The sequence below is a fragment of the Gossypium hirsutum genome, chromosome D02 (genome assembly GCF_007990345.1).
Source record: "Gossypium hirsutum isolate 1008001.06 chromosome D02, Gossypium_hirsutum_v2.1, whole genome shotgun sequence".
Taxonomy (NCBI): domain Eukaryota; kingdom Viridiplantae; phylum Streptophyta; class Magnoliopsida; order Malvales; family Malvaceae; genus Gossypium; species Gossypium hirsutum.
Genome location: NC_053438.1, coordinates 46,620,262 through 46,644,791, shown reverse-complemented (window position 1 = coordinate 46,644,791; position 24,530 = coordinate 46,620,262). Strand labels below are relative to the sequence as shown.

At 33.1% G+C, this 24,530-nt stretch overlaps 1 protein-coding gene across 3 annotated transcripts in view; it reads right to left on the bottom strand.

Annotated features, from left to right (window-relative positions):
• The window catches only part of LOC107896630 (germinal center kinase 1), a 31,800-nt gene extending 10,160 nt beyond the window's left edge, over positions 1–21,640 (bottom strand). For all 3 annotated transcript variants that reach the window (XR_005910274.1, XR_005910275.1, XM_041088593.1), the window contains exons 1-10: positions 20,745–21,640; positions 20,489–20,577; positions 20,290–20,397; positions 20,030–20,137; positions 19,585–19,675; positions 18,640–18,692; positions 18,022–18,084; positions 17,240–17,284; positions 16,842–16,877; positions 14,776–14,831 (exon numbers count right to left, since the gene is read on the bottom strand). Coding sequence is in view for 1 of the 3 variants with exons in the window: in XM_041088593.1 (XP_040944527.1) it covers positions 14,776–14,831; positions 16,842–16,877; positions 17,240–17,284; positions 18,022–18,084; positions 18,640–18,692; positions 19,585–19,675; positions 20,030–20,137; positions 20,290–20,397; positions 20,489–20,577; positions 20,745–21,483 (1,388 nt within the window). In the remaining 2 variants the exon portion in view is untranslated. The remainder of the gene's footprint in view (positions 1–14,775; positions 14,832–16,841; positions 16,878–17,239; positions 17,285–18,021; positions 18,085–18,639; positions 18,693–19,584; positions 19,676–20,029; positions 20,138–20,289; positions 20,398–20,488; positions 20,578–20,744) is intronic.
• Between the last annotated feature and the right edge of the window lie 2,890 nt (positions 21,641–24,530).

The window sequence follows — 24,530 nt, the reverse complement described above, 5'->3', positions numbered from 1 at the left end:
CAAAGCCAAACGATCTCATTTCCCCTACCATTGACTTATCCAGTCTTCGATAACCCTTCGGTTGAAACCTTGCCGCCACAATCGGCATCTATAGCCCATACATGCCATCACAAGTTTTCTGCTCATCTCCTACACGTCGACGTGTGAAAGCATGTAGCCATCGTCAACCCCCGCAAGTCTTCCCATCATTTGCCTAGCCACAATGGTGCTTTCTTCATGTTGATTTGACCTCAACCTCTATTATTTTTATTAGTTTTCTTCATCCCTTGCTATGGATGCTTAAATTCCACCAAACCCTTTTAGACATTATCTAATTCTTCTACTATTATTACTGTCAAACCCAAATTTTTAGATTGCCTCACTAAACCTCTCGAACTAAGCGCGAGGACTTTGATTTCACGCAAAGATTTTCAAAGTCGACATACTATCTTCTCACACTCCCCTGAGCAACAAACCTAAATGGTTGCTCCATATATACCTCCTCTTGAAGATCGCTATGTAAGAAAGCATTTTTAATATCAAAGTTGATGCAAATGCTACTCATAAGTGGCTGCCATAAAAATGAATAATCAAACAAAAGCTAGTTTAGCTATTAAAAAGAAGGTATCCAAGTAGTCAAGTCCATATGTTTGGGCATACCCTTTAACAAGAAGTCGAGCTTTAAGGAAAGATACTAACCCGTCAAGGTTTACTTTAACTTCAAACACCCATTTACATCTGATTGCCTTTTTTTTGTAAGTAAATCAATCAAATCCCAAGTGCCAATTTTATCCAAAGCTACCATCTCCTCTACCATTGCATCTCACCAACTAGGATGAGACGACTTCATGACTAGTTTTCAAGATTGTAATAGTATCTAAGAAGACAATGAAAGCACGAGGAGACATGGTCATAAGATACAAAAAAAAAAATAAGGCAAGTACACTAACATTGGCCTTTCTAGAGGGCAATAGAAAGATCAAGACTTGAGTTAAAAGCACTTAAGGCTGGATCCTCTGACGAAGCAGATTATTGGCAACGGTCACTTATCTGAAGGTCTTTATGTTCTTGATACAAAAGTGCTGAAATCCATTACTTGTTCTAGTTCATCACCTTTATTTGTGGTGCATTGTTGATTTCGACGCGTAGTAGAGGCTCCAGAACATTTTCGCAATGCTTGAGGGCCACGAGCGAAGAATTTGGCCATTGGTTTTCTAGGGTTGGTCGAAAATAGTCTCGTACACCTCCCTAAGCCAACAGTGAGATAAAAAAGACCTTAACTCTGATACCAACGGTTTTGAGATAAATTCGATGAAACTCAAATTCTAAAATTGAGCCCTTAACTCTGATACCACTTAACGTAAGTAGAAATTGGGAGAAAAACCTTATTGATTTACACATGGGAATATCATACATATATACAAGAAATGAGTAGAAGTTAATATAAACTCTAACATAATTTGTCTGATATTATATTCGCAACATGAATGATCAGTTAGCAAATGTTTTAACAAACACGTTTCAAAAATCTCAAATCAAATACATATGTAATAAGCTAGGAGTAAGACTTATATGCTCCAGCTTAAGGGTGAGTGTTGATAATATTATTATTAATGTATAAAGATTTTAGGGATTTATTAACATATAATTGGGGTGTATATAACCGTTGACAATATTTGACTTTCCTTTTTTGTATACATGTTTATTGGTATGAATATGTGATGTATTAGGTAGTATATCGTATCGATTTACAAATTTAATAAATTGAAAACATAATAAATTGTTCGAGATTACAAACCTACACAATTTACACCAATGTGACCTTACAATAACCCAATGCTTCAATAGTCTTGCTTGACTTTGGCATCAATGTGGCATGTTCAAAGTCCACAACTAGAAATGTTTGAAAGACACAATGTTACCTTGAAAAATTGTAGAGTAGAATCGAATACTCAAGTTTTTATTCAACCTCAAAAAAAACCTTGATGATGTTAGGAGAGTGATGCGAAGCAAGCCACTTCCAAGTCCTCGAGAAGCCTTTTATGAAGTTCATCACGAGAAAACAGAAAGAAAGTGATAACGCAATCCCAAAACTCTAGCCAACCCTAGAAAGGTCTATACTTGCTACTCGTGACCATAGAAATAATAACACTAGTGACAATTGACAAAGAAAAATAAGGCCTTTGTGTGACCATTGTGGCAAACCTAGGCACCTTAGAGAAATTTGTTGGAATATACATGGAGAACCAACAAAATGAAAGACCTCACAAATACTACAATTAACAACAAGCCTTCATCTTCAGAGACTAGCCCTTTCAATAATGAACAAGTTGAGATGCTAAAGAAATTGGGCAGGCAAAGCTTTATAACTCAATTTGTTACCTTCATTTTTGGAAATGGCATTGTTGTTAATAAACAACCCTTAAGCCCATAAATCATTGACCCAAGAGCATCAAACCATATGATAAGCTATATTAATATGTTTTATGAGTTCAATCCATGTAAAGGAAATTACACAATTCAAATTGAAGATGGGTCTATATCATCATCTCAAAGGACTTAACTGTAAACTTTGATCTTTATGTTCCTAAGTTGGATTGTAACTTATTATCTATTAGCAAATTGACTAGTAATCTTAATTGCGTGTCTAAATTTTTCCATAACTTGCATAAATTTCAAGATTTGGATTTAGGGAAGATGATTGGAACTGCTAAGATTTGCTCTAAAACCCTAAACTCTATCTCCTCAAAGATCATAATCCTTTTGTAAGACAAACTCAAACTACAAATTGTGTGTCCTTTAAGATTTAGTCTACTTCCGATTCTTGTACCAATAAATAATAATGTTTTGTTATGACATTTTCATCTTGGTCATCTAAATTTTAGTTATATTAAAAATTTGTTTCTTTCTACCTTTATTAATAAAAGTCCAAAAATTTTATTAATAATAATGTCAGTTAGCCAAACATACCCATACCAATAATCTCAAACTCTCATACAAACTAGCACACCCACTTGCCATGATTCATAATGATCTATATGGCTCATCAAGAGTAAAAATTGTAACAAGAACACAATGGATTGTGTTATTTATTGATAATCACACTAGGTTGATTCGAAAATTCTTGATGAAATAAAAAAAATGAAATGGGTCATTTATCCAAAATTTCAATACTATGATGCAAGCCTAATTTCAAACAAAGATTCAAGACCTAAAAGCTATGTTAGGAATATTTCAAGTCTTTTATAGGCTCATATCTATTAAGTCAAGCCATAGTCTACCTAACCTCATGCATTGACATGCACCAAGAATATGGTATTGCCGAGAGAAAAAATAGATGCTTACTAGAACTAGTCCAATCCCATATGTTCTCCACACGTCTTGAACATTTTTAAGGGAGAGGTACTTATTTGTTACCTCAATGAAGCAAACCGAAAATGTCAAGAAGGGGTGAATTGACCTTTAAAATTTTGGTCAAAGCAAAGGTAAGAATGAAACAATGAACACAAAGAATTTAGAGTGGTTCGACCCCAATTGTCTACTCTACTACCTTAGCTTTCCATCACTAAGTATTTTTTCAACTTCACTAATTTGTTCAACATTTAAGGATAAGATTTAACCTTACAACTCCTTAAGATTTTTACCCTAAATCTTAAGTTTTAAACCCTCTCAAAGAGATATAAATGAGCAAATAAAGAAACAATCCTCATAAGTTAAAATTATTTGCAAATTGAAGCACAAATACAATGAGATACACTTGAAAAAAATAATAAAGACAAAACTCACAAGTGTATGTAAGAAGAATATGAAAATTTAAGCTTTAAGGTTGATTGATAAATTTTGCTTGAAAGTGATTTCTTGGATGTTGTAGGACTTTGAAAGATGGTATTTATATCTCCTAATAAATTTCCAACCGTTGTGGTTGTTGATGAAGTTAATCCGGCCGTTGAAGATGTAAAACCAGAGCATTTATTTCATCTGCAACTGCGAGTATCGATATTCCCGAAAAGAGCATCGATTTTTTTGTCATAAATGCTAATTCAATAACCGCTATAATGAAATAATCGATACTTAAAAAATATTTTATCGATACTTCCTGAAATAGGTATCGATACGAGATCGATACTTCGTATAGCTTATTCAAAACAAAATTTTATTTTGGCATCATTTTTAAAGAATGTATCAATTATTTTTCAAAAAGTATCAATACCAAAAACATGTTATCGATAATTTTTAGGGCTTCCTTAAACAAAATATCTTTTTGGTCTCGATTTTTCTAAGGGTATCAATATTTCCAAAATTATCGTACCTGTCCATAAGGTATCGATACCTTTTGTCTTAGAGAAAATTTTACTTGTTTGAAAATCATTTTAATTTGGTTAAAATCATTTGCACTTCATTTTAAAATTATTTCAAAGTTTTATCACTAGACTTCAATTTTAAAAATTATTTTGTCAGTTTTAATTTATATTCAAAAACACTTTCAATTTTTTATATCAAAATCTTTTATCAAATAAAGCTTAGTTTAACAATCTCCCTATTTTTGATACAACAAAACATTTAGTATATTTGTTTTTTAATAATTGCTCCCTCTTAATAAAAGACATTTTAAATTTAAGGCCAAAATAAAATTTGTTATTGAAGTTGGCATTCATTTTTACTTTAAAAAATTTGGTCACAAAAATTAGCATTTAGTTATCATCAAGAAGTAATCAATCAATTTACCTTTTTTCTCTCCTTTTTGTTATATCAAAAGACAAATAAAACTCAAGGAGAAAATAAGTTAACGCATCAAAAAATAGATAAAAAATTAAATGAGCAATTAAAAATATATATCTTAAAATACAAAGAAAACAATAAAGTGTAATAATAAGATATAGGCATAAATATAGAAATAAAGGTGCAAATGTTATAAAAATGAAATGTATGTTCTAAAGTTGATATAATCATCATGATGAGGGGAGAAAAGAGGCCTCGAAGGGAAAAAGGCTAAGAGAGAGGTCATTTGCGTCTCTAAAGTTGAGAGATGAAACTTAACATCTTCCCTAATACCTCGAACGTCATTGCTCAAGGAATGAATAGCATCGAGGATAGCACTATTAACCTCGAAGGAGGGTTGAGCAGCATGCAAAAAAGAAGCCGGTGGAGCAACGAGCTTGGGTGCCGGAACATCGTCAAAAGCAACGTTGACATCGTCATCTTCATTATCCGTCGGATGGTCATGTTTAATTAAGGTGTTGGTGGCAGTATCGAAATGATATCCCGCATGATGTAGGGCCCCATAATTAATAGGTTGATTAAAAGAAACGGGGGTGTATCAATAGGGCCCCATAATTAATAGTTAAGTGCAAGTTTAAAATGTCTATCGGATTTAAAATAATCGAGCTACCAATAATCGGTGTTTCAAATCTTGACATACTTTTTTATGGGTCTTAGGTTCCAAATGAGAATTAAATGAAAGACACAATCATGGAGATTGAGTTCGGATGCCAATCCAAACTAGATAAAAAGGGAGGGATTAAAAGGTAGAGGTTCCTCCGATGAAAAAGGGCATTTTGATCCCTCTTTTTATCAAATTTGGACCGGCATCCAAACTCAATCTCCATGATCGTATCTTCCATTTAATTCTCACTTGGAACCTAAGACTCATCAAAAAGTATGTCAAGCTTCGAAACACCGATTATTGGTGGCTTGATTATTTTAAATCCGATAGGCATCTTAAACTTACACTTAACCATTAATTATGGGGCCCTATTGATACACCACCATTTCTTCTAACCAACCTATTAATTATGGAGCCCTTACATCATGCGGGATATCATTTCGATGCTGTCACCAACACCTGAATTAAACATGACCATCCGACTGATAATGAAGATGACGATGTCAATGTTGCTTTTGACGATGTTTCGGCCCCCAAGCCCGTTGCTCCACCGGCTTTTTTCGGGCATGCTGCTCAACCCTCCTTTGAGGTTAATAGTGCTATCCTCAAATTCCAAGCACCTTACCACACTCTCCTTTTTGTATTTCCAAATACCAAAGTGATAACTTCTTTAAAGTCTAAAATTTTCAAATGCTAGCATTTGTTCATATACATTAACAGAATCAAAAGAAATTGAACCACAAATCTGTTAAATGTGTTCCTTGGGTATTTTTTTCAACCAAAAAGGCTATAAATGCTACTCTCCTATCCCCAATAAAATATATAACTCCATAGATGTTACATTTTTTTAACATCAAACATATTATCCCAAACCTTCAGTTCAGTGGGAGAACATTAATGAATATTAATAATTAGGCAAATTTGTTGTTTACTATGATAATATTTTTCTTTATAAATGATCATATTGAACATGTTAAATTAGTTCTAGATAAGTGAATTTTCTTTATAAATGATCATATTGAACATTTTAAATTAGTTCTAGTTAAGTGAACATTTTGTGTTGAAAAACTTGTGTTTCTAAGTTTTACGATAAGTTCCAAGGAATTGAAGTTGATGTAGATAAGGTAAAAGCCAATAACGAGTGGCCAACTCAAAAAAAAAGTGTCTAAGGTGATTTCTTTTCATGGTTTGACAAGACGGATACTCATTTCAAAACCATAGACTACCTCTATCTAATTGTTTTAGGCATATGAGTTACTTGTTAGATAGGCCCATCGTGGTGGTTTGATGGGTTATTTTGGTGTTACTAAGATTTTTGAAATATTGCGTGAACATTTTTATTAGCCTAACATGAAACTTGTTGAGAAAATTTGTTTTAAGTGTCTTGTATGTACATGCTAAGTCTAAGGTAAAGTCACATGGTTTATATTTTCATTTTCTAGTTCATAACCATCCTTGTATTGATATTTCTATAGACTTCTTTTAACATTGCCAAGAACTAAAAGGAACAGAGATAGTATATTTGGTGTTCACATGTTTAGTGAGATGGCTCACTTCAATCTATGCCAAAAATTGATGATACAACACATATAGTTTATTTATTCCTTTGGGCAGTAGTTCAACTACATAGTCCCTAAGACCATCGTTTCTCGACAGAAATGTAAAGTTCCTTAGAAACTTTTGGAAGGTACTATAGGGGTAAACTTTATACCAAACTTTTTCATTCTACTACTTGTTATCCACAATTTGATGGACAAACTAAGTTAATTAATAGAATTTTAGTAGCTTTACTCCGAGCTATTGTAGTTAGGAACACTAAATCCTACAAAGAATGCTTACAATTTATGGAATTTGCATATAATGATCAATCCATTCTTCTACTTGATTGAGCCTATCTAAAATTGTTTATGGATTTAGCCCACTTACTATTTTAGATGTAGTTAATTTACCTTTTAATGAGATTACTAACCTAGGTGGTGAGGAGGGCCTAACTAATAAAGTCAATCCATGTGAAAGCTAAAAAACAAGTTGAAAAGAGAAATGCATCCAATGCAAAAAAAGAGCCAATTAAGGGCACAAGTCTTGTTCAAGCCTAGAGATTAGATTTGAGTGCATATGAGAAAAGAGAGGTTTCCTTCTAAAAGGAAAACAAAACTTGTTAATGGAGATAATCTTTTCCAAATTTTGGAGAAGATCAATGGTAATACTTTCAAGATTGATTGACCACATGAGTATGGAATTTATGCTACTTTCAATGTTTCTAACTTATCCCTTTTTGAGGATAGAATAATAAGAACCACATGGACAAGGAATTAAAGCATCAAGATCATTCTTTTCTGATTAGTTTAATTATGAGTAGTAAAGTCTATCAATTGAAGTTGAAATTAAAGTTGAATTCTTTTGTGCAAGAATTCATCTATGGTTATTTTGAAGAAGCTCATGGGAAAGAAACTCATTGCATCAATTTTCAAAAGTTGATGGGGAGTCCAACTTGATTTAGAGCTCTAGTGGGCAACATCTTTTGAAAATCTCTTTAATTGTCCATTGTTATTCTTTAGACCTAAGTTTTAAAGTTTTATGTTATTTAGAAATTCTTTTTAAGAGATTGTATATTTATTTATTCATTTAATTAGATATCCAGTAATATAAAACTAGTAAAATCAAATATTTATTTAGTTTTACGAGTTTTTAATTACTTATTTATTCACTAAATAGTGTACAACTACAAATTAAATTCTTAAGACTAAATTTTATAAAGTTTTATTAGGAGGTTATGTTTTCTTTAAACTTTATTAGTTGGAGTCTTATATATACCATGCTTAAGAGTGTAAATGAGACACTAGTGCTTACAAGCTATTCGAGTTAGATTAAAAAAGTTAAATTCTATTTGATAATTATCGATCAAGCTCAAACTTGAACAACTCAAGCTACTGATACAGTCAAACTCGAGCATTATAGAACTTCAATTGAACAGCTCACGAGGATAATCAAGCTTTTTTAATATATTTATAATTACATTTTATTCTTATTATATAAAAAGAGCTTATGTATAATCAAGATTGAATTCAAGCTCAAGTATGAAAATTGTTAAGCGAGCTTAATCAAGTTAAAACTCAAGTAGCTTGATTAAATCTCTATTAAGTTCAAGCTTAAAAATTAACATTCAATTGAGCTTGAGACAAGAAGCAATCCTTGAATTTTGGGTCGAGGTCAACTTCGAGTTCAAGCTTGCTACTATTTGGGTTTGGCTCTACTTAATTACACCCCTAACTATGCTTGGTTAGCCATACGAGGTACACTTGAATAAATTTTTACTTTTGTGCATTCTTTTAAGTTTGGAGAGATTCAATTCTTACTTTCGAAACTTTTGTTACTTATCAACTCTTCATGGAGTTGTAGCGTCTTCAATTTTTCATGTCTCAATTATCAACGTTTCTAGCTGTAAGTCAATTAAGGGTTTTGTAGAAAGAACACTCAATCGTTGACGTTTCTTTATCACAAATTGATCAAAGGTTCCACAAGGAAAAATTATTTTTCCTTATTCTTCATTTTAATTCAATTTCTTTTCCTTATTTTATGATTTATATTAGCTCTAACTTTCATTTCATTGTTCCTACCTTCAACTTGGTGAGAGAATAAAAAAGCCTTTGGTCTATTCAATTAAAACAAGTACTTTTGTCGAATGTTCTCGCCTTCTTAATTTAATCTCCTTTTCAATTTTTTTATTTAATTCATTATCTTGTAGTTCTTGATTCTAATATCTTATTTGTTTGTTTAATTCTAGCTCTCTTCAAAATTCAAAAAATTATTCAATATCCATTCTTTTCAAACCAATTTCAATCTAACTCATTATTCAATATTTGGGTCTTGATTTCCACATCAATAGGAGATGTATCAAAAAGGCATTCCATATCAAGGTATTACTCTTTTATATATGGAAATCTCATGACTTAGAGAAACAATAAACATCTTGCGATTTCAAGAAGCAATGCAAGGGAAAATTTCAGACCTTTAACCCTAACATTGCTTAGTGAAATAGGAGTTAATAGGAAGAAGCCTATCAAGATGTTATTTGATAACCAAACGGCAATGAGCATTGCAAATAATCTAGTGCATTGTGATAAAACAAAACACATTGAGATACATAGATGCTCAATTATGAGAAAGTTGAAAACTCAATTGTGCAACTCATATACACGTTTACAAGGTATCAAACAACTAACATCCTTACCAAAGCTCTTCCACAGATTAATTTTGAAAAATTATGTCACAAGCTGTGCAAGTACAACATTTACAACCCAATTTTACGGGGAATGTGAAATTCTCATCTATAACCAATTAGAGATTATAGGGAGTGTGACTTGGAGAAGCAAGAAACATGTGGTTTCAAGAAGCAATGCAAAGGCAAAGTTAAGAACTCTAGCTCTAAGAATTTTTCAAAGGATGTGGTTGAAAGATAACTTAGTGAATTGAAAGTTAATAGCAAGAAGCCTATCAATATGTTATCTGATAATCAAGCAACAATTAGCGTTGCAAAGAATCTAGTGCACCATGATCAAACAAAACACATTGAGATAGATCAACACTTTATTTATGAGAAAATTGAAAACTCAATTAAGCAACTCATGTACCCGTCTACAAGGTTTCAAATGATAGACATCCTTACCAAAGCTCTTCCATGAATTAATTTTGAGGAATTATGTCACAGGTCGCATGCCAAAGATCGTGACAAATGCACACAGAGCATTCTATTTGATTAAATGTGGCTTATTTAACCCATCTGAACTAGCCCGATTCGTGAAACATATGGAAAAACTCATCTACTTGAAGCCTTGGTGACTTAGTGAAATACTCTAGTAAAACTAGAGTCACTATGGTTAATATTTGTAATCCTAAGATATAATAAAGTATAAAGTTTAAATCCCTTAATACTTTCATTTTGCAATAAACATTAATTACAGTCATTAATGTAACTCGATCTATACCGTTAAATCAAAATGAGCTCAATTATAAATAGAGTCCTCCCTTTTCATTTGTAATGGCTTCATTCTTAAGTAAAAAAAAGTAATTTTGAGAGTATTTACTCAAACACTTGGTATGCTATTATTTACTTGCGACTTTTCTATTCGATTAAAGTTCCTTTGTCGTTTTGAATTTTACTTTTACTTTATTTTGGTAACTTCAAAAATTTCATTTGTGAATTCTTATTTTTTGAAAGTTAAGATGATTTAGGTGGATTTGAAGTAAAGAAATCACCTAAGCCCGTGCGATTTACCAAACTTGAGTTCTAGTCTCGTAACATAAGTACAACATTTACCACCCAATTTTACGGGGAGTGAAATTCTCATCTATAATCAATTAGAGATTATAAGGAGATATTTTAAGGAGCTTATTTAGAGATATTACAAATCCTTGCGCTAACTCTACAGATGAAATACAAATAACTTTTCATTAGTCTACTCGTATATATTATTTTCTTTATTTTTGTTAACATGGTATCAAAGCTTGCTTGCTCAATTTTTTGAGCTTGTGTTTCGTTGACCTAAAACACGGAACATTTGGGTTTTTAAAAAAATCATGTTTCAACTAATCATGGGTGTGCACCATTGGCACAAGGAGAAGCGTGAGGGTCTCTTTGGTGGTTTTGGAAAGTTTAACAACGAGAATAGCCACGTGTGGAGCACATACACTACCACAAAGGTTGCGCTTCACTGTCATACGCCGATACGTAAGGGCAAATATGACATCGCCTAATCACCAAATTACGGCTCTGACGACGACTCTTGATTCTGACCCAATCTTATTGGTCGAAAGACCAATTAAGGGTGGTTTTGGTTTTTTGCACTATTTAAGCGGTGTTTAAGTATTATTTCAACTGTTTGGGCATGGTTTGCGTGTTTGGATACTTTTCATGTTTGGGTACTATTTGGGCACTATTTCGATACTATTTTAGGTTCTACTTTGGGTGTTGAAATTAGATAAGATTGATTAATAGCTTGTAATCTTCTTTTTGTGGGATGTGTTGTTGTTTGTCATATCATTGGTCACTTTGCTTCATTTGCAGATATAGGTAAATTCAATGCATGTTTTATTTCCTCTTTATCCAAATGGGTTATTAATTTAGGAGCTACAAATCATATGATAGGTAATCCTAACCTTTTCTCTATCTTTCGGGCAAATAATTCACCTTCTCTGGTTAATATTGATAATGGATCCACCTATAAAGTTTGTGGTTCTAAAAGTATTAATCTAACTTCATCTATCACCTTATTATCAGTATTAATTTTATCTAACCTTGTCTTTAATTTAATCACTATTAGTTAATTTACCCGTGACCTAAATTGTTCTATCTTTTTTCCCGATCATTGTATTTTACATGATCTTGTGATGAAGCACACCATTGGTAAAAGACATGTATTTGATGATTTTTATATTTTCGATTCATGGGTTCCTCGATCCGTGGATTGTCCTATTGTTCTCTTTAATCAAATGACATTGTCAATTGGGGCATCCTTCTCTCTCTTTATTGAAGAAGTTATGTCCACAATTTCAAAACCTACCTTCTTTGGGATGTGAAGTATGTCACTTTGCAAAGCACTGTCGAAGCCTCTTGAGATCAAGAGCTAACAAGCAAGCTAGTTCCATTTTTGAGTTAGTACACTTGGATGTTTGAGGACCATGTCCGTATCTAAACTTAGATTTAGATATTTTGTTAAATTTGTGGATGATTATTCTCGAATTACATGGATATATTTTATGAAAAATCACAGAGGTGTTTCTCATTTTTGTATTTTTTGTGCTGAGATAAGAACTCAATTTGATATGGCTATCCAAATTTGTGAAGTGATAATGCTAAAGAATACTTTTTCCCTTTTTGCAAGGCTTTTATGAGCCAAAATGAGATTTTTCATCCATCCTCTTATGTTGACATGTCATCTTAGAATGGAGTAGCAGAACGAAAGAACAGACATCTCTTTAAGACCACTAAAGCTCTTTTATTTCAAATGAAAGTTCCTAAACAATTTTGGATTGATATTGTTTCGACGATTGCCTTTTAATCAACCACATGCCTTCTTTTGTCCTTGATGGTGATAACACATACAATGTTCTATGTCCACCTAAACCATTATTTTTAATGGAACCAAAAGTTTTAGGATGCACCTGTTTTACTTGAAATGTTCAGCCTTGTGTCACTAAGTTGGATCCAAAATCCTTAAAGTTTGTTTTTGGAGTATTCTTGCCTTCAAAGAGGGTATAGGTGTTATAGTCTAAACCTCAACAAATATTTGGGGTTTATCAAAATTGCATTCTCAAAACAAGTACTATTCATTTCAGAAGAGACCTTGAAATCTTCCGAAATAAGGGAGGAAGATGACTGGTTAATTTACACTATCAATAATCAACCAAGGAATTCTAGTTCTCCATTTCCTTCTTCGAAAAGGCCACTGATCACTCAAGTTTATTCTAGACAAAAAGAGATTCATGATACATGTCCTATACTAGTGTCTTCAACCTCCAGACCAATATCTTCGTCGTATGATCCAACCCTAAGTGACCTTGACCTTCCCATTACTATATGTAAAGGTAAACGTCAATGTACCTATCCTATTTCTTATTTGTCTCATTCTTGCTCTTTAATTGCATCTGTATATTTCATTTTTGTTCCTAAGACAGTTCGAGAAGCTTTGAGTCATCCTAATTGGCATGATGCAATGTTGGAGGAAATACATGCATTGGACAAAAATGGTACTTAGATTAGAAACGAAATCTAGGGATGCAATTAAAGAGTAAAGAGACAAATGGTTATATGAAACCTAATGGATTTACCTGTTGGTAAACATGCTATTGGTTGCAAATAGGTACTCACCGTTAAGGTTAATCCAGATGACTCAGGTTGTTGGTAAACACTTGGTAAACCTAATGGACTTATTTTGTGTTACCTAAAAGGGGGCTCCAGGTCGTGTCTTCTATATCAAAATTATGGAGGAAAAGGCATTGAATGGTTCACAGTTGCAAATTGGGCAGGATTAAAGATGGATAGGAGGACAACTACAAGTTACTGTGTTTTTATTGGAGGAAATCTAATTTCATGGAAAAACAAACAGAGAGTAGTTTCGCGATCTAGTGCAAAATTCAAACACAGAGTTATGGCACAATCTATATGTGAGATTATGTGGTTACAACAATTACTAAATAAACTAAGATTTCAAATGTCATTACCGACAAAACTATGATGTAACAATCAAGTTGTTCTTCATATATCTTCCAACCCAATATTTCACGAACAAACCAAGCATATTGAAGTTGACTGCCATTTCATTCATGAGAAGATTTAACAAAATCTTATATCAACAGGCTATGTTACAACAAGAGATCAATTAGGAGATATCTTTACGAAATCTCTTAATGGACCTCAAATTAATTATATTTGTAACAAGTTGAGCATTATTGATATCTATACTCTACCTTGAGGAGCAAGGGTTTAAGGGATGTGTAGATATGTTCGTAGGAAGATCAAATAGCTGATTTTTAGTGATTTTATTTTATTTTAATTATCTTTCCTTAAACCTGTATATATACGTATTATTCAGTAGTATGTAAATATATAGAAATTCATTCTCTTTCTCCTTGTGTTCCATTATTTCGCTTTTAGTATTTCGTTTAGAGATGAAATACTAGTTTTTCATCAATCTACTCTCGTATATGTTCTTTATTTCCGTTAACAACGGAGATATTGCAAGGAGTTTCCAATGAATTTATTTTCTTATTTTTGGTATGCTGTAACAAAGAGAATCTGGTAATATATTCCAGATCTCTCCTTTATTTTTCCTTTGTTAGTGGAGGATTTTCCTCCATTATACCCTAGTTTGTGGTTCACTTTAACAGCAACCACTCCTATATATATGTGTAAGTTGAATTATTCAGAAATAATAAAAAGAATTCTCTAAAATTCTTTCAAGTTTCTTCAATAGGTAAAATGATGTAGCAAAGTTTAATAAAGTCATGGTATTGCACATATATGGATTTTGAACAATGAGTCCAAACTCCAAAAATTGTGGAAGGATTGAACTAATGGAGTCATGAGAAGTGCTAAACATAGCTTCTTCTTTGTTTTTATTTTTTGGAAGGAACACTAAGTTATTATTTGCTATTAAGCAAATGATAACAAGAGAAAGTAAAATGGAGGGCAAAGTCAGGATAAGGCAACAGATAGAGCATTGTGCTAGATGGTTCAACACAATATTTAGAGCATAACTTTAATGGCCAGAAATTCATGTAGATGAAGCAGCACAGCACAAATAAGAATATTTTGAATCAGGTCATTAGTTTCACAGTTTCTTAACTTTGTAAGCTACCATTCCTTAAGCTGCTAAAACAAATATTGCTTATAAAAAAGGGAATAGAAGACAAACCATTTTTCTTTGTCCTCAAGCATTGGGGCAGGCTCAATCGATATCATAAATAAAACCTATTGCAGACAACAGGTATGTTATTTCCAAAGAATGATTGACAACAGTGTAAAAAGAAAAGAAAAAAAAAACATAATTAACGACAATGACTTGTGATCCAGAAGCAGCAAACATGACATCTTATAGAAGCTACAAGAGCCAATCACAGAAATATTCTCAATGGGGTACATGCTTCCCCTTTATGCGCCCAAATACTCATTTTCAGGGGCTATTCCTATCACAATAAACAGAGCCAAAGCTTTCACATTTTATCCTGCACCCACATGTCCAAAATGGTAGTGGATGTCCTTTCAAAGAACACAGTAATGTGGCACCACAAGTGAAATTGACACACATCCAGTAATAAAAACCGAACAGTACCAAGGTCCAACTAGTTCAATTGGGAACAGAAGGCCTGTCCAATCTGGTGCTATGTATTATAGGTCCTACTTAAACTGACCTAAAACAGTTTTCTAGGGGTCAGCGTTCGATCGAGTGAAAAAATTTTGAGTTAATCGAGTTCACAAGTCTTATTTTATCATACTAACTCAATTTGAAATTTTTTTCGAATCGAGTGAAATGAAATTCGAGTAGAGTCAAATTGAGTGAAATTGTTTGAATTAAATTAAAAAAATTAAACATGTCAAATAAAAATATTGTTATAGTATAACTAATTCTATATTAGAGTACATTAATTTGAAACCATATATATTTGAAAAAAATCAAAACCAAAATAATATATATATACTTAAGTATGATAAATTTGAATCATTAATTAGGTCCCAAAATTATTATTTTAAATTTTTTTTTAAATCTTTAATTTTTTTTATATATTTTTTAGAATTTTTATAAAAATTATGAATTTTAAAAATTATTTTGAATTTTTTTTGTAATTTTTATTGGGAGAGACCAATTTGCTTATTTTCAAAGTTGACAATAACCAAAAGGTATTTACACCAATCTGTTATTCAAATTATTCGAAGTATTCGAATTGTGAAATTCAACTCAACTCGAACTTGAAACTCGACTCAAGTTATTCGAGTTGACTCGAATAATTCGAATTATTCGAATAACTCAATCCGATTAACTCGAAATTCGAATATTTTTCAATTTTTTTGAAATCAAATCGAGTTTTGCTCACCCCTAACGGATTCCACCCAAAAATAATTTTGTAAAGTGATATGATTTGAACTCATAACCTCTTAAGATTTATTTAAAGATTTACATCTAAAGAATATGTAAGTTCTTATCAATTGTTTACTACATTTGTTACTTATTTAACATGAAGTAACTTTTTTAATATTTAAAATTATATTATTCAAACCCACCAGTTAGGTCGGTTGACTGATAACCGGAGGCCATAGCAGTTTGACCTCCGGTCTTTTTTAACTTTCCTCAGATCCTAGGACCCCGTCAACAAGTTTGAATACAGTCAAAGAAAAAATATAATCCTGAAACACTCAATAATTTGCAGAAAGGACTAAAGAAAAATAAAGATTCTATCATCAATTGTTTACAATATTTGTTACTTTTTAACATTTAAATTATTTTATTCAGACCCTCCGGTCAAACCGGTTGACTGATAACCAGAGGCCATATCAGTTTGACCTCTGGTCTTATTTTTGAACTTCGCTCACATCCTATGACCATAAAAAAACAGTTGTGTCAACAAGTTTGAATACAGTCGAGGAAGAATATAATCCTGAAACACTCAATAATTGGCCGAAGGGACTAGAGAAAAATAAAGACTCTATCATCAATAACATCTACATCTAATTTAACATGCTAGCATTACAATATCATACTCAAGGCAACTTTTTTAGGCCCTAGATAAAGATGAATTGCTTTAATATGTACCATTTCAGAGGACCATTCCTAGGGGCGCTAGTTTGAAGAATTACCCTATATTATTAATTATTAGTTAATGTCTTTAATAAGGATAAGTAATTCACATTGAGACTGGTTATGGCAGGATGAACATCAAGTTTAAAACAATCAAAAGATCAAAGTTCAAATCCTTCACCACTTACCCTCATTGGATGTACTGCTGATCTTGGGGGAACCCCCTGAAAAACAAATGGAAGATGTCAATAGGATGCTAAGGGTGGCTATCATTTTCATTCACATTCAATATTTCCATCTTTCTCAAAAGTCAATCAGCCAAGCCTGAGTACTACTAGTAGGAGTTACAACAACCATTTAATGGGAGTTTCCCCTTTTTTGTCCTCAATGGGTATAACACCTCAGTAAAACAGGTAGAGCTAAAAATGAAAAATCCTAATTACTTGGCGTTATATGTTCAATTCAAGTAACAGACCCAACAAGGCCGAATATCTTCTTTTAGAAGTTCAAGGAGAACCAAAATGATGCATTAATTTCCAGCTTTTGTTGGGAGCTACAGAGACAGTAACAGAACTAATCGTAATACCTCAGCCATTTCAATTGCAGATATACCAAGTGCCCACACATCAACCTGGAAGTAAAGAATTTAAAATGCAAGATGTTAGACAACAGACAACTTTACCACTTGTAGTAAAATTTAAAATCCACATAAGAATCCAATAAACGTTTTGTAGTAAAATTTCCAGAAATCTAAACAATGTTTGCTAGCAGGAAAATCTTTTAATAGATGTTCTGACAGGGCACAGTCTTCCACAGATCTTCTTGAAATTTGGGCGTTTACATAATTTTTCTAATGTGTTTCATATTCCAAGCAATTCATGCAATTTCAAAACTTTCAAACTTTTACTCATTCAAATGCATCCCTACAAATGAAATACCCCGAACACACAAAAAGCAGTGCAAGAAAGCTTGTCATGATCTTTCATGGAAGCCCCATCTTCCAAGTACTAATATCTCCACTTTAGGTGTCATACTTCAGGATTAGACCACCGTGTGGATAGCAAAGTAATTTATACTTTTTGTTTTATAAGATATCTAAAAGTCTGCTTTCACACTAAGTACTATTAATGCTTTAGTAACTAATCTTAGGAGCACTTAGGAAACTATTACTTTCCTTGTTATTTAAAAATTGATAGTTCCAAGAAATGTATATGCAACTGCCAACCAACACATCTTCCAATGGATAAAAAAAATCAAATGTAAACAGAAGCACTTATCTGTTCTCCAGTTCTATCACAGAAAAAGGCCGAAGTGCTAAAAACAAAGCATAAAAGGCAATCAATCCATGCAGATTAACAAAAATGGTACCTTTCCATCATACCGACTTTCCTGAATAACTTCTGGAGCCATCCAATGCGGAGTGCCAATAAACTGAAAACAGAATAAGAATACTACAATAAAACACATGGCAACACACAGAGTTCCAGTAATTGAGATTAAAATAATTATGATGCAAGTCAAAAAACATCCATCAATGTCATTTAATATGAAGAAGGCAAAAGATAGCTACTACTAAGTTGGCTGCAGAATTCATCTGCTGGACAGTTATCCCTGCTACCAGAAAAGTGCCACACACCATACGTTCTACAATAAAGGAAGTTAAAGGAGACTTTGTGTTTGCTTGTTATGTATAACTTATCAGACTTGAAACATTGGCTGATGAGTAAACTAGATGCAGAGTTTTCCTTGTTTGGTTATTTAACATTATATCTAAAGCGCTGACCCTGTAAACAATTTTTTCAGCTGATCACTTTGACATTGATAAGAAATTGTAAGATGACACTTATTTCTGTTATGACATTCAAAAACTCTTCCTGAGGTATTCTAGCCTAGATTTGCAGAATGACTGAGCTTCATCAAAGTAACTATAACTTGAAAGAAGAGAAACAGTTGCACACATAGCAAAGCAGTGGGAATACTACATACTGTATTGCGCTTTGACATGGTCCTAGTAAGCTGTGCCGCTACTCCAAAATCACCTGTTCAATAATCAAAATAACAGACAAATATAGGCATGAATTACAAGCATAAAAATGCGGGCTTTTGGTCTCGTTAGTTCTGGGGTTTCAGAGTATGCAACTAAAGAGAGGCACAATGGTTCAAAATGCTTGTCAGAATATGACAACTTTCAGGCCAACAAGTGCAAGGGCAGATCAAGTCACAAGAGAAGCCACTTCATGCAAAAAATTTAAGGGTAGCACCACTTCCCTATAAACCCTGCAAGGAAATCACTTTTGGTAGGACCATAAATGACTAGCAGGGTCGTTTTATTTAATATACCAAGCAAGGATATACTTCAGTACTTTGCCAAGTGCAATGAAAGAACAACCTATGGCAAGTGGTTCCTGCACTGCAGAGTCTAGGGGAGGACATATGTGCAGAACCATACCACGAAAGAAGCAAAGTAGTTGGGATTTCTTAAATTTTATATTTTGAAAATTCACGTCCAAATTAACAAGCATACAAGAAGCAACAATTACCTAAGAAAGCTTGTTTTCTATCAATGATAACCCAAGGAGCATTAGCGTTAAAAGATTTTATTGAAACTTTTTCAACCAATAAGGAAAGAAGCAACCTTAAGGAATCTCAAAACATTTTTTTAATGAGAAACACTGTTGTTTGTACAGCATTATCTTGCATATGAAGGGTCTGACAAGTATTCTTGGTACGTTCTTTTGTAAACACTAAAGGCACAGGTGAACCAAGTAGAAACTTCATTATGATATTGATAACATCTTTCAAGTGAAACAATATAGTTACCAATCCAACTAAAATTAGCATGGGTACACCAATTTCAAGAATTTGAACTTCCCACAGTAGAGTCCCGAGTATTGGAGTATGATTAAATAAATATAGGACAAATGTACTCACCCAACTTCACTTCTCCTTGTTCTGTTAACAAGATGTTACCACCCTTAATATCTCTATGAACTTTGAAAATTGAGTGCAAATAATCAAGGCCCTGCATAATAAGAAATCAAAAGAGACAACATGTTAATTAGAAAGCGAATGCAAATTAGACAATGCATGAACATCCTTACGGGAGACTTTAATTGTTATTGTCTAGGGTCCCATACCTAAAAGGCAAGTTTGAAAACAAATAAGCACAAAAATATGGCACGCGAGCATGTACTGATTCACATGTAAGTGCTGTTAATATCCCATGACCATTGAAAATCAAGCATGGCAAAATGATTACAAGGACGAATGTAACTTAGGTTATCTAGATGCTGTAAAAATAAACTCTACAAACATAGGATACGAAGGTTCCTTGTAACCAGTTTATATATTCCAAACTAAACGGAATGAATAAAACCTTTAAAGCTTCGCGACAGATATATGCTATCTGATTCTCCTCTAAAGGCTCCTCTGTATCATTCATCAAATCAGCTACACTTCCACCTCCACAGTATTCCATTACTATCTGCCCAAACATTGAAATAAGTTACCCTAAAAACAAAATATCAAGGAAATTTCCAAAAGATGAAAAACTAACAAACCAATGTAACCTAGAAACTGAAATTAACTCCAAATTGAAACTAAATTTTGATGGAGAAAAATGCTTATAACACCAACCCAAAGATATTCTTCCCCAGGGTAGCTCCCGAAGTACCGGACAACATTTGAATGACTACATTGCTGCAACATCTCAATTTCACCACGAATTTCTTCATACTCTTCTTCCTAAAAAAAATTACTTGATCAATCACGACTACTGATTAATCAAGCCAATGCCATCAAGTACATCAAATACAAACAAGAAAATCATGCGCACCCCTTCACTTAATGATATAACTTTAACGGCAACAAGCTCGGAAGTTCTTATATTTCTAGCCTTATAAACTGCCCCATAAGATCCTTTCCCTGCCACCCAAAAATTCAATATCAGGTTTTCTTTTGGTCTTAATGGCACTAAAATCAATTAAATCCCTTTCCTTAAAAGAAAAATATAGTTCATTTAGCATTAGCATGGAAAAACACAATTATATGAGAATGAGAATAATGATGATTATCACTGCGATTAAACTCACCGAGCTCATTGAGTAACTCATATTTTGTGGAAGGATCTTCTCTGATAACGCAGTCGGGAACTGAACTCGACAAAACCTTATTATTTTGCAAGAACCGACTCTCTTCCCCTTGCAAAGGCGTCGTCGAAGTAGATGTCTTTTGTTTCCCAAAACCTAGCTCTCCCGTACTCGCCACCGCTCTGTTCACCACCGTCCCGCTCCCTTCTCTCTCGTTCCTCGCCGTTGATCTCACCACGAACGTCCCAAAACCTTCACCTTCATCATCCTCTTCCTCTTCAACGTCCATTTTATCTCCCCTAGCACTAATTGGGCTCACCCCCGCTAAGGCCGGTGGATTAAACGAAGACGGCGTTCCACCGCGAGCTTCACGAACATGATCCTTTTTCACGATCATGGTTCCTAAATCTCCCGCATCGCCACTGCCATCGTCGGCGTCGGAAGGAGTGCCGCCTCCGCCGCCAAAGAGTTTCGGCGCACATTTCAAGGGAGGAGGGATGGAAGATCCATCTTCACCTTCTTCGTCAACGTCTTTGTAAACCATTGTGGCGTAAAGGTCCGGTTCACGAGATGGTTGCGGTTTCGGTTTAGATTTGCCAGAACCGAAATCGGATTCAGAACCGGAATGAATGACAAAGGTAGAGTATAGCTCGGATTTCGCTTGAGATTTACGGGTCCTTCGAGACGTCGGCGGTTGCTCCATTTTCTTTTTCCTGTCTCCGGTAGGAGAGTGTGAGTGCATGAAAAAGTCAGAGAGCTCAGAGCAGTGAACGCAGAATTCGCAGATAGCCGTCGGCGCCGAAGAAGAATAACTGTAATTTGTTAAATCGGAAATTTAATGGGCCCCGCCATGCGTCGTATACTGGATTGTAATTTTTGGGCCTATTATATATACATTGGCCCTAAGAATACCAAATAAGCCGTTTCTGGCAATAAAAATGAAATAAGTTTGAATACTGGTCAATTTTTGCTACTAGTCCTTCTACAATGTCTAAGTTGCAGGTTTAGCCTCTATTCTTTAATTTTTGCCATTTTGCTTTTCAGATTTTGAAATGTTAGTCGTTGACTAATCCTAATCATGGGTCGGGCTGGGCCAATACAAAACTTTAGACTTGTTTTCTACCCAGGCCTGGCCCAAAAAATGGAACTAAAATTTTGTCTAAGCTTGGACCAGATAAAAGTGTTAAACCCGAGCCCAGCCTGGCCCGTCGGTATTAAAATTTTTTATATTATTTTTACTTAAAAACAAATTTAAAAAATATAATACATCAAATACACTAAAAACATTAAAATAAATTTTCTCCAACAAATTGAAAAAACATTAAAAAATGTCTTTATACTTAAATAACATTAAGATAGTTGCAACTTAACAAGCAAATGCCTCCAAAATAGTAGCAAAATTAATAATAAAACAATATTTATACAATATCCAAACAGTAACAACAAAATAGCAGTAATATAATAGAAAAATGGTAGCAAAACAACATCAAGATTCAAAATGACAGTAAACAACAACAAAACAATAGCAAGCAACAGTGAAAATATTTAGGCAAATTTGGGTCAGGTTGGGCCCAAGCAAAAAAAATCTTACCCGAGACACGGCCTGTTTAGAAAATGAGTCTTATTTTTTGTTCAAGCCTATTTTCGGGCTTATATTTTTGCCTAAACCCTACCATTTTTCGGACGGACCTTTGGGTTTGGGAAGATGGTCCGACCCATGATTAGGTCTAATTCTGACCCAAATGGTAGACTAACAATTTATTAAATTATATTTTGTTATTTCTAAAATCTCATCGGCAAACATTATCACATGTGTAGTAATATGTCAACTAGCTATTTTCACATAATACTCATAAAAAAGTCATGTTATTTTAGTTAATGGATTTAACGGCCACTAATTGAGCCAAGACTAAAATTTGAAAATTCAAAAAGTATAGGGACTAAAAATGATCAAATTGAATATAGACTAAATACACCACTTACTCATAGTGCTAGGCTAATAGCAAAATTTGACCTAACAAATTTAATTGCTATTGCTTAAATTAGGAGGACTAAAATTTCAAAATTCAAAAAAGTATAAGAGTAAAATTGACTAAATTCATAACTTGACTACTAATTGTTAAATACAAACAAAATAAAAAGATTTGTTTTTAGAGTTTGGAGAATAAATATCCATATTGAATTTTTTTTAAGCAAGAGGTTAAGGGGTACGAAATCCCCAAATACCTCAATATCAATGGTTGTAGAAGACGAGCTTTAAAACAAATATTGGAGATCTTAATGACAAAAGATAAATATTTTGGAAAATAAAAACCCTAATTAAAGCAAAATTTTCTATTTGCTTTTCAAATCAACAAAACAGTAAACTTATTAAAGATGATTATATGCCACTATACATTCTCTGTATCCCTTGTTTACTGAATCACTATAATTTCTGAATGATCATTGGTGATCATGGAATACCTTATATATTATTATTATTAGGAATCTTTGAACTACTTTTATAACACCACCTTTAATTAATAAGATTCGAACCAACTTAATTGATTTGCATACCAAATACGTGCGGTTTCACCATGTTAGTCATCATCTCCTGCAGTAATATATTTATTATCACTCATGAAAACTTTTTTTTGATATATAAACGAGAGAGTTAGCTAGGATACAACAGGGGTTCAAGTGTACATTTCAATCAGATTAAATTTGGCAATAGGGTGAATGAAACTTTCGGCACAAGGAGTTGAATGGTGAGGGGGTCCACTTCTATCATCCCATTCTGCTGGTTTTGGTGGAAATTATTGCCATACAACGTCGATAACACAAGGTTGGATGAGGGAAAAATGATTGATATATATATATATATATGGATGTATGCACGTCCCAATCAATCTTAACATCCACTAAAAAGATGCTGATATCTTCTTACATTTTTGAAAGGGAAAAGAAGATGGCCCATGGCTGCTGGCCTTGTGGGAGAATATAACAGAGATGAGAATAGTGTTGGTTTGGATATCCAAAACCCATTTGCATCTCCCTTTACAAAGGTAGAAAGCTTTTTTACAAGCATAAACCCTGTAGAAGATAAAAAGAATATATGAATCCCATGAAAGAATTGAACAATAAAATATGGACCCCCCTTCCCTCCTCATTCAACTTTAACTATATGAAAAAAATTGAGCTCAAATCTTTTTATGATGCACATCTATAGCCACCAAATCTTGTTTTCTTTCCAGATTTTTTGTGTTAGAAAATCAATATAAATAAATTTATAAACTTTCAGAGAGTTATAGCTAAAATTTTGAATTATATTTATTAATTTTGATAAAGACAAAAATAAAATAAAAATTTTAATAACCAAGGCACCAAAGCCTTTTGCTGCCGGAATAGTGAAGAAAGATCCTCCAGTAGCAACTGAAAGACTTGCATTAACAATTTTGCTTAATTAGGGAAATTAAGGAGAATTTTTATTAGTTAAATGATATGATTCGTGAAAGGGCAAGGTGTTGGAACTATGCTTTTGACCATATGAAGCACAAAATAAATAGACAATCCGAGGAATAAAGGTGAATGGGCTTTGATGGAATGGAGGAGATGAATATATATACTACTTTTAATCCTAATATATAATTTAATTCAATAATTTGTATTGAATATAATTAAAATACTTTTTTATTATATTATATTAATATAAAATTATAAATATAAATTCAAAATATAAATAAAACAAGATAACATTTAAATCTTAATATCAATAGAAAAAGGAAAATATTTAGTACACTGCGGGTGGAG